The 8,941-nt window shown below is 37.2% G+C and overlaps 1 protein-coding gene and 1 pseudogene across 2 annotated transcripts; one reads left to right on the forward strand and one right to left on the reverse strand.

The window, feature by feature from the left end:
* Nucleotides 1–1,423: 1,423 nt before the first annotated feature.
* On the forward strand, nucleotides 1,424–5,444 carry LOC142552076 (zinc finger CCCH domain-containing protein 30-like). 2 transcript variants are annotated; one of them, XM_075661680.1, is made up of 2 exons: nucleotides 1,424–1,821; nucleotides 2,721–5,444. In XM_075661680.1, exon 2 carries the CDS (start codon nucleotides 2,742–2,744, stop codon nucleotides 4,923–4,925), a length of 2,184 nt encoding a protein of 727 aa, XP_075517795.1. In that variant the 5' UTR covers nucleotides 1,424–1,821; nucleotides 2,721–2,741; the 3' UTR covers nucleotides 4,926–5,444. The 2 variants fall into 2 exon arrangements, with proteins under 2 accessions (XP_075517795.1, XP_075517794.1); XM_075661679.1 differs by having other exon boundaries at nucleotides 1,426–1,728.
* Nucleotides 5,445–6,132: 688 nt separating this feature from the next.
* On the reverse strand, nucleotides 6,133–8,518 carry LOC142550796 (protein DETOXIFICATION 42-like; annotated as a pseudogene).
* Between the last annotated feature and the right edge of the window lie 423 nt (nucleotides 8,519–8,941).

Here is an 8,941-nt window from a genome sequence, read left to right on the forward strand (position 1 = left end):
AATTGGAGTGATTGAATGTGTTTATGAGATCATATTTATAGGGCAAAAACTAGCCGTTTTGTTACCGTTTATGACCGTTGATGTACAAAAAATAAATGTATGTATTTGTAGGGGTGGGTACGGTACGGTATACCGTACCGAAAATATCGGTATGGAAAAATTCCATACCGATACCGATACCGGAAATTCGGTATACCGAATTCTCGGTATGAAAAAAAGTTCATACCGGTACCGTATCGACACCGAAAATTTTGTCGGTATGTTTTCGGTATACCGACAATTTTTTCGGTATACCGAACTTAAATTTAAAAAAATAATAAAAAAAAAGTATATACCGAAATACCGAAAAAAAAATATTCTGTACCGATACCGTACCGAAATGATACCGTACCGAAATTTTCGGTATACCGATTTTTTCGGTAAGTTCGGTATTTTTTCGATAGGTTTTTCGATATTTCGGTATTTTTTCTCACCCCTATGTATTTGTACAATTTTATGGTAATAATATGATGTATATAATAGTAGTCATGTTTAAATAATTATGTATATCATATCATATTATTATAATGAGGTCTCATAAGTTATTTTGTTTAAAAACCTTATAGGCTTTTATACTTGTCGTATTCCTTACCGGGAGTGTGGGATGTCGTCTTAACATCCTCCCAGGATTTATAACAAGTTTTTGAAAAATTTATTTTTATTATTTCTAATTTTTATTATATAATAACATTATATTATATATTAAATATATACACAATAAATAAATAACAGTAAAATAAATATTATTATTTTTGTTACCTTTTTCTTCTGTTTGGAGCTTGGAAAAGTATGGAGGACTTTTAGATCTTCGTGCTGATAACGTGTTATGAAAAAGTAAAAATTTATGGTAAAAAGTAAAAATCTCACACTCTTAAAATTTACCAAACTACACTTTATAATATTTTTCTCTCTACTCAATTGTAATTTTCTTCACAAATGAGAGATCTATTTATAGAAAATCTTTACAAATAATCCAAAAATAAATTCATCATTATCTATATCATCACACACTAATTTTCAATATTTACAACTCTTATTTTCACCATTCAAATATTCAACATTCAAATATTCAATACACACATTTTAAATATTATTTTTCAACATAAATATTTTTTTATTTTTAAATTATTACAAAAAAAACCCCGAATTTCATTGGCGCAACTCTTTATTTTTCTTTTGGATTTTGACCCATTGTTTAACCAAATTTGACTTCTACCTGAAGTCCGCTGCTCTGATAGGCGGAACCCAAACCTCATTTCATTCCAGTTTAGTCTCCTAGTCCTGAAACCTGACGCTGTCAAAGCGGTCACCGGTTTCCCCGGTTGCTTCCATCTTTCTTCCGTTTATTTTCTTCGAGTCCTTTCACCTGCCCCACCGGTCGCACCGAGAAAAAATAAAAACGAAAATGTAAAGAGGAGAGAGTGGTCGACATGCGTTAGAGAGGATGTCAACAAGAAACATAGCATAGGAAATGGCGAAGGGAACAGCGGCTGGAGGGGGGATGACTTTTTTCTTGTTGTCACAACTTTCTCATGTTTTTCAATTTACTCCGTCTCTGTAGATCTACGGATATATAGATTGAAGCTCCACCTTCACGGTGATGGGAATGGATTTAAATATTCAAGATTGAAACTTTTTGCTGCTGATGATGGCGGCTCATTTAATTCTTGCTCGTTTGATTGTTAACTGGTGAGGAATACCAATTTTTTAATCCTTCTTATACTCGAGTAACCTATACACAACCATAACAAAAAGCTTGCTGATGTCTACAAACATACTCGAGTAAGTGGTTTGTATTGATACTCGATAGGTGTATTCTGATATTTGTTGTGGTTGATATTTGAGTTAATTGTTCTGGGTTTGCGTAGATTTTCTAGAATTGGATCTTTGTTTTTGAGGTTGTCAGCATGCATCACAAAGGTTCATCGAATTTTACTGAATGGCTGTCTTTTTGCTGTGTGCGTGTGTGTTGGGCCGGAGGGGGTTCGTGGTCATTTAAGGGAAAGAACCGGAAATCTTTGTTTTGGTGGTTTTTTCCTGCTGAATTTTTTTTTTGGGCTAATTTTTGGTGTCTGCTATCAATTTTAGTGTTTTAAAGTAGTCTGCACAATTTTTCAGCTGTTAGAAAAAAATTCCAATAAAAAATGTTATTACTATTTCTTTTTGATGTTACTTTCTTTCATTCATGTATGATGACTCTCATTAATCTTTTGGGGAATAAAACTGAAGGGAGGCGTATATTTTAATTCTCTTTTTTACCTTTTCTGTTGCGCTGATTATCGTAACTTCAATACATACACCACGCTACTAATACTGGAGAAAAATATGCCATACGCAAAAAAATTAATTTGATATTGACGTTCTTTGCAATTTTACTGAAAAATGAGAGCTTTTTACAGCACTTGGTTTCATTCTGATTATTCCTCAATCCTCATACATCATAATAAATGCAACTTTTCTTTTTATAGGTATACAACACGTCTTTTATGTAGCACACCATGCGTGCCTTTCCTTTTCTAGGTCATAGTTTTTTTTGGAAATTTATCAACATTTTCACCTACTAATCCTCTTTTGTGTGTCTTGATCAATTATTGTCATCTACTTGTTGCATATTCAGCTATTTTTAAGCTTTCCTTCATTACAATGATGTCAGATGTTTTTGTTTTGTTTCTTACAACCAGTCGGATTCACGTGATGAAAGCATGTGCAAATTGTACCATTATATAGAGGTTGGAAGTGATCAAGATAGCAGAGCTGTAATCATGAGTGTTAATCTTTCGATCGGTTTTAATCTTTCGACCATTAAAACCGACGATTCTTCTGCTAATTTGCTTGAGCTTGCTGCCAATAATGACGTAGAAGGATTTGAAAGGGTTGTTGAGTGTGAACCATCTAGTATTGATGAGGTTGGACTGTGGTATGGACGACGAAAAGACTCGAATCAAATGGTTCTGCATCATAGAACTCCCTTAATGGTTGCTGCCACTTATGGCAGCATTGATGTTCTGAAAGTGATTCTCTCTTCACCTGAAGTCGATGTCAATCGATGTTGTGGTGTTGATAAGGATACTGCTCTACATTGTGCTGCATCTGGTGGATCTATGAATGCAGTTAACATTGTTAAACTACTCTTGGCGGCAGGTGCGAATCCCAATCTAATAAATGCTAATGGTAAATTCCCTCTTGATATTACTGTTGTTTCTCCGAAGTGTCCAGACAATAAATTTTCCCTTCAAATGTTACTGGCTGTTGATGCTTCATTTGATGAGGGTGATTTGGGAGTGTCAAGAGGCACTTCTAACTCGAATTCTCCGCCACTGTCAGTCTCTCCTGGAAATGGATCTCCACGTTCTCCAGATATGATACCGGATGAACTGAATTTCAATGATGTATATGTGTCATCTGTTCCAGAGAAGAAAGAATACCCTTTTGATCCATCTTTACCTGACATCAAGAACAGCATCTATTCTACGGATGAGTTTAGAATGTTTTCATTTAAGGTCCGACCCTGTTCTCGTGCCTACTCCCATGACTGGACTGAATGCCCATTTGTTCACCCCGGTGAAAATGCCCGGAGGAGGGATCCGAGGAAGTTTCACTATAGCTGTGTGATGTGCCCAGATTTTCGTAAAGGGGCTTGTCGAAGAGGGGACATGTGTGAATATGCTCATGGGGTTTTTGAGTGCTGGCTTCACCCTGCTCAATACAGGACTCGGCTTTGCAAAGATGGTACAAGTTGCAATAGAAGAGTTTGTTTCTTTGCCCACACCCAAGTTGAACTTCGACCTTTATATGCCTCTACTGGTTCTACTGTACCATCTCCTCGCTCAATCACCTCTGCTTCTAATACATTCGATTTTGCTGCGGCGATGAACTTTTTACCTGGTTCACCTTCTTCACACCCTGTGATGTCTCCTTCTCCGTTCTCTCCGCCCTTGTCTCCGTCAACCAATGGAATTACAAGTACGGGTTGGCCACCCCAACAAAATGTCCCGGCCTTGCTTTTGCCAGGAAGCAACCTCCAGTCCAGTCGATTGCGCTCATCGTCAAATGCTAGAGATGTCCCTCCGGAAAACTCGAGTTTATTTGCTGATATTGATGTACATCAGAGTCAGCCCTTGGACGAGCTATCCATTCAATCACAACCAAGTGCCAATACCAATATGTTGAATCCTTCTGCTCGTTCAAAGACTCTAACTCCATCGAATCTGGAGGAAATTTTTTCTGCAGAGAGCTCTTCTCCAAGATATTCTGATCAAGCCTTGGCTTCAGCTGTTTTCTCTCCTACGCACAAGTCTTCCATTTTTTACCAATTCCAGCAGCAGCAACAAAACATGCTATCTCCAATCAAGACACATTTTTCACCTAGAAATATCGATCACTCTATGCTCCAGTCCCCTTTTGGGGTTCCATCTCCGGGGAGAATGTCGCCCTGCAATGTGGATCACATATCTCCGATGAATTCCCGAGCGTCAATGCTAGCTCAGCTTGAGAAGCAACATCAACAGTTTAGGAGTCTCAGTTCACGAGATATTGGCTCCGAGGCCGCAGCTGCAGTTTCCTCTCTGGACGACTCTTGGGGTTCACCTAATGGTATACCAGGATGGGCTGTCACAGCCACTGAATTGGGTAGACTAAAGAGATCATCATCATTTGAGACCCTCAACAATGGGGAGGAGCCGGATTTATCATGGGTTCATTTACTTGTCAAAGAATCTCCGCAGGATAAGCAAGATAAATCTGCATCCGGAATTGTTAATGTTGCAGGTTCTGCTTCATCCTCTGGCGATCGTGCAAATTTTAGTGCCAAGACCGAGCAAGTCGACCAGTCTGTTTTAGGTGCATGGCTTGAACAAATGCAGCTTGATCAGTTAATGGCGCAGTAAACAAGAACACTTTGCGTATGTGTTTTTGTCAAGTGAGCATGATATTATTTTCATCTGGTCACCAGCTTGTAAAATTCTGGATTTTATTGGCTGTGAGCTGGAAGAAGCATAAGTTAATGAATCTTTGAAGAAACACAAGTTTTTACCGATACGATTCATTTCTTGAGGTTGATGTTTCCATGCATGGGAACACTGAGATGGTTGGAATATGCAGGGTCCCCTTAGACGATGATTTCTGAGTGCTACGGTCCTTGCCCCTTGTTATTTCAACAAGAACCATACTTAGTCAATTTTACACAACTATTTGAGTTTCTTTGGTGACCCACTAAGAATCACACCATCAGATCGTGGCCAATCTTGTACAAAGGATGCATGATATACTCGTAGGAACTGGAGTATAATTGGAGAACATACTTGATGAAGACTCCAATGTATTTACATGAATATAACTGTTATTCCTTTTTCAGCCTCCTGAAATCTCAAATTTTTATTCTTTAATGCTTGATTCTTGATCGCTAATGGCCAAGTGATTTTCTACTGTTTTTATTCTGGCTCTACAAGATTTCTGAATCAGTTTTGATATGGTGGATGAATTATCTTTTGCTATATTATTAGGTGAGTATATATAATTGCTAATTGGTCCTATTATGTTATTTTCTCATAACGTCTCCGTTCACTACATGTTCCTCCCTTGCAAGAACTATTTTCATCTTTATTTGACACTTCAAAAATTGTAGAAATAAGGGCAAGGGATTTTAGATTCAGGATTTTGCCCACAACATTTGTTCGTTCAAATTTGAAATACACTGCGCATTTCCTATTTTTCCTCGGTTGATGATTTTAAATTCGAAATATGTTTAAAGAAAGAATAAACTCGTTGATTATTTGAAATCCTCTGAAGTTTTTACAGAAATAAATTCAAATTAATAATTTTAAAAACATACCCTTCTAACAGATCACTAAAATTATATGGATTACAATTAATTTGATTAAGAAATCTCATCATGGATTCCATCCACCCAATCAAATGTTTAAATTTTATTTTTATGAGACAATAAATTATATGGAAAAAATAATCAATATAGTTTTTAATCTTTATATAATCTCTAAATTGCTAAACACAAAAAATTTCGCATACACGTATCACATGCCAATATTCTGGTCTTTATTGTTTCTTCGTAAACATGTGTTCTCAAGACACGACGAAAACAGGATGATATAGCATTCGGATATTGATTTTCTCCTAAAAAATTGGTACTTTATACAACCCATTTTGCATAAATAATGTACTAATACAGGCAAAGATTTAAAAGTACAGATACTACTGTATAACAGAAGATCAAAAAGGAATCAACGGATTGATCAAAACTGGAAAGAAAGCTCCATGGCCCTGTTCTTGTTCCAATCCTGCACATCAAGTACACAAAATGTTGAGCAATTTCAGTCTGATGGCTGATCTTCACAATGCTTCTAAATTATCAAGAGCCTTTTGATTTCTTTGATATTTGAAAATATATTGAGAGTTTACCGTAATAATCCAGCCAGCGCTCACAAACTCGTGAAGATAGATAACGCCAACCATACACCGACGTATCCTTGGCTTGAGGACAGCATGAACAGGCAGAGGACACTCACCGCTGCTACAGAAATCTGTGTAGGAAATGAAGGAAAAATAATGATCAAATTTGGAGGATATTCTGAGTTGCTACCTTAATATTGAAAGGGCATCTGCGCCCCCAGTATAAGGATTATGTTAGTTCGATTGAGCTTGATTTCGAGCTCGAACTCGAACTCGAACTCGAGCGCAACTAACTCAGGCTTGAGGTAGCACTCATATAATTCTTGTTTCAAACTTCTACCGAGCTCAATCTGGCTTATATTTTCAAGCTTTAGCTCAAGCAACTCCATTCAGTAGAGGTATATCCCGCTCAGGTTGCTCATTCACAGAACTAGCCTGTGAAATCAAATGGCAAAGAAAAGTTAAAGGAGCAACAGACTTGCCATGGAGTAATTAGCAGAATAAGCAAAATCAGATGCTCCATAATTTATTCCATCAATAACAAAAGCTAAGGAGTTGATCTGTTGGGTCAACACCTCGGACAGAAAGTCACCGCTATCACTCGAAACAACAGCAGAGATCCTGGTTCAAAGATTCACACATGAGAAGGATTATGTTCGCAAGAAAGTTGTTCGGGAACAAAATTTTCCACAACTGTCAATCTCTAAGTTTCGACAATTATAATTAATAATCATACTTCGATGTCAAAAATTATGTACCATTCTGGAAAACCTCGAGAGTTGCAGATCTTTGATTGTTAGAGATAGGAGATGGACCTTTTCTATTAATCCCCACAAAAGCATCATGGAAATTAACTACCTATAGAATCAAGTGTTAAACTAGAACCAGCTCCAAAGAAATAAAAGAAAATACCCACAAAAAACTTACTGGGAAATGACATGGGAGATGGCTGCACCGCTGACGCCCATTTTGAATAAGAAGACAAATATTGGATCCAAAACGATATTTGCCACATCTCCTATCACTAGATAGAATGTTGCAAGTCAATATTACCTAATTTTTTTGGTTTTAGAAAATGTGCAAATATTGTTCCTTCTTTTCTGAACCATGTTAGAATTTTTTTCTCTTAACCCTGATAGAGTTATAGAGACGATGGAATAGAAGATGAATGACAAGAAGAATAGGAAGAACAAGAGAATTTTACGCACAAAATCTGCTTACTGGTTGCAGATGAAGGGATTTTTGTGTCTTTAAACCCCCGGAAAACACCCTGGATTGCCAACGAGAGAGACCGCAGGAGCACCGGAGTGATCTCAAAATTAGGTACTGTAGTGCTGATGTGAACATAGGAGAATCCTACAAGTACATTTCTGTTTGGAAAATGTTCACTAGTACCTAACCACCTTTCTTGAAAGCTATAATAGGATGGATGATTTTTTGAAGTTTTTAAAGATGCATCAAAACTTTGTAATAGAGTGGGAGAAGGATATTGCTAGTAGATGCGCACAGAAGTCTTCCTGACTATTAATTTGATGTTACGTCAGGTGTTTTTATTTTTTTCGTGTCTTCTTTTGTCAAGTTGTGTCAGTCAATTAGGTTTCCCTGTTTTTTTGCTTTCACAGATTCTGATTCCTGTCTCGTCCTCGAAGTTGGAATATGCTGCTTATGCAACGGATGTGTTGAGTATCAAAGTTTGCTTGTTTTCCTTCTGTACAGCTCTTACGGTAAATTTCTCAACAACATTTGTTTGGTGTGCTGATACAATCTTTGTATACACTTGTTTTTCAATTCACAAGCTTGCTGGATTAGGTGAGAGGTTGCAAAGCATGTGGACACCCTGATTTATTTAGAATGAGGAAATCCATACAACATATTCTATATATGTTGGCCATCAGTAGGCAAGGATGAAAGTAAGTAATCAATCAACTATGCTACTGCCTCTCTCCCAAATTTTGACATCTGATGACACCAGTATGGCTTCAGTTTCAAAAGCGCAACATGGATGCATAGATTGTTTGGCATTGATGTTGTGCTCTGAACTACAAGATCCACAATCTCCAGAGCTTTCAACCATGGGGAATCCATCTTTTGAGGCAAGTAAAGAGCATTCTGCTTTGTATAGCTTTAAATTTGTGTATGTATTCATAATGACATCCCCAAAGGGCCTTCATTTCACAAAATTGCTGGTGATTCTGCTCATATAGGCCCTCCTCTTTTGCACGTGATCACTCAATCGACTGACGACAAGAAGAAGTTATCTTGCGAATTGGATGGAGGTGACTGGAAATCTGAGGGTACAATCCACCTCTCATTTCGCCTATGTATGGCTAATGTCCATATAAGTGCCTGCCAGAAGACATCAGCAACTTGAAAGAAGCCTTTTGTAAAAAAAATTCTTCCACGTGTTATTCTTGCTATATGGATATGTTAACTTCTTATACTTGGAAGAATCTGATATAGCTTACTATTTAGGGACGGTGATTGTCCTTTTTTGTTT

The sequence above is a fragment of the Primulina tabacum genome, chromosome 7, assembly GCF_025594145.1.
Source record: "Primulina tabacum isolate GXHZ01 chromosome 7, ASM2559414v2, whole genome shotgun sequence".
Taxonomy (NCBI): domain Eukaryota; kingdom Viridiplantae; phylum Streptophyta; class Magnoliopsida; order Lamiales; family Gesneriaceae; genus Primulina; species Primulina tabacum.

What these genes read in the sequence shown, in the direction of transcription:
- LOC142552076 (XM_075661680.1), top strand. Translation starts at nt 2,742, where the DNA reads ATGTGCAAATTGTACCATTATATAGAGGTTGGAAGTGATCAAGATAGC.